This window comes from Triticum aestivum, unplaced genomic scaffold, assembly GCF_018294505.1.
Source record: "Triticum aestivum cultivar Chinese Spring unplaced genomic scaffold, IWGSC CS RefSeq v2.1 scaffold205527, whole genome shotgun sequence".
In the NCBI taxonomy this organism is placed as follows: Eukaryota; Viridiplantae; Streptophyta; class Magnoliopsida; order Poales; family Poaceae; genus Triticum; species Triticum aestivum.
The window spans coordinates 1-1,965 of record NW_025253917.1 but is presented as its reverse complement, the minus strand read 5'-3'; the positions used below and the strand labels follow the sequence as shown (position 1 = coordinate 1,965).

The window sequence follows — 1,965 nt, the reverse complement described above, 5'->3', positions numbered from 1 at the left end:
TAGGTTTGTTTCGTCCGATCCGGTGTGTGCCGTTGCACGCATCCTTTGCTTCCAGTACTCTTGTACCTGAGAAATTGCGATGTAGGGTAAGCTCAAACACATATAATATTTATGCTTCAAGATTACAAGACAAAATATCTATGAAAACAAATTACTCTATCAATGAATTCTTGCCGGGGAGAGGACCGTGAGTCACAATATTCGCCGTAGCCCTTTCGTCCAGCCACTAGGTAGAAAATTATAACGCCTAGACTGAACACGTCATTCTTTGGTGATATCGCACACTCATTTATGTATTCTGGTGCCATGAATCCTCTTTATGACATCAATAAGCATTTTTCAAGTCGTTAGCAATACAAGTACACGAATTTATGCGCATTAAAGAACTATATGCATGCATGCTAGACCATCAGCTTACAATGTTCCTTCCATACGGGTGTTTGTTTTGTGGGTCTTTGATTCACCAAAGAGTCTCGACAAACCAAAATCTGTGATTTTGGGAACCATATCCTTGTCCAACAATATGTTTTCCGGTTTTAAGTCTAGATGGTAAATATGCCCACCCTCTCCTCTTCCTCTATGAAGATAATGAAGGCCTTCACAGGTCCCTTTGATTATGTTGTATGTTGTGGCCCAATCATGTATACAAGAATCATCTGCCCAGAAGGAAAATATTATGTACGTATTCATCAAAGACAAGTAGTATAGCTGAACTGAGGATAGACCGCCATCATACCAGAAATATGCTTGGCAAGACTTCCTTCCGGCATGTATTCAAAACAGAGAGCTCGGTCTATAACTTGAGAGAAGACAAGTTGCCCCCCGTAATCAGTATGCTTATGTTTTATCTCATAGCAGTAGCCAATCAGCCGTATAATGTTTTCATGCTGGACCTTCATAAGTTGACGAAATTCATTTGTAAAACTCTTATCATCGAGTGATGCATTGTTGAGATAAAGCTTCTTCACAGCAATTTCACACCCATTGAGCAATCCCTATAAAGTAATACCGAACATGCATGCATTGTTAGCAGTAGCCAGTAGTAGGTGGCCACTCGGAATCGACAGAAAGCTCATAAGCATACCCTGTAAACTTCTCCATAGCCACCACTTCCGATTCTGAGCTTCTCGGAAAATTGGTTTGTAATTGCCTCTAGCAAATTCAGTTTGAGATCCGTCACCTCTTCCAAAGACATTATATTGAATCAGGACTGTGGATCTTCTAGGTCGGTCCTCTGCCTGAAGACAACCTTGAGTAAGACATGATCACATGATCAAAACTTTCATTTTCACAAAGGAAGGTTTCTTTCTGCGAGCTTAAAAAAAACTCCCCTGGATAAAACTTACCTTTGACATGTTATTTTCAGTTGGTACTTGGCGAGTTGTTGTTAATCTCTCAGAGGTATTTTGTTCATGTTTGGTAAATCAGTGCAAGAACTTGTTTGGCTTTCAATCTTAATTAGCCAGGCCTAATGACTTAATTAGTTAAATTTATCTTAAAAAAGGAGAAGAAAGAAGGACACTTGTCCATCCGAAGCCTAAAACGTGACTAGACTAGAATTGGCCTCCCTCTTTTTCCAGTTCCCAGCATCGCCTCTCGTCCGGCGGCAGAAGGAGATGATGGCAGATCTTGCGCTGCCCTTCGACGGTGGAGCCATGACCTGGCGGTACGGGTGTTGCGGCGGTGTCAGTATCACCGTGCCTTGCGGAGTGGTCGTCGCCCAGCTACTGCGGCACCCCCCACCTCCACATTCTCTAATGTGGCTCTGGCCCATCTGACGGCAGATGTCCACTGTGACGTGCGAGGGTGCGGCTTCCCGGCGGCTTTGTTGCCTGTCGGCCCTCTCGCAACGAGGCCCTGAGTGAGGTCACCGATCTAGTCAGGCCCTCCCTTTGCCTCTAGATCTGGTGATGCAGGCTCCTGGCCGATGGGTCTGGTCAGGCTCCTCTGGTGGTGATGTCGTCA

At 44.5% G+C, this 1,965-nt stretch overlaps 1 protein-coding gene across 1 annotated transcript; it reads right to left on the bottom strand.

Annotated features, from left to right (window-relative positions):
* Positions 1-1,238, bottom strand: LOC123177493 (putative receptor-like protein kinase At4g00960; the record flags this gene model as incomplete). Its single annotated transcript, XM_044591209.1, is given in 5 exon segments — positions 1-66; positions 156-315; positions 419-656; positions 737-995; positions 1,085-1,238. Coding segments are annotated over 5 exon segments (834 nt in total), but the record flags the coding sequence as incomplete, so codon positions are not given.
* Between the last annotated feature and the right edge of the window lie 727 nt (positions 1,239-1,965).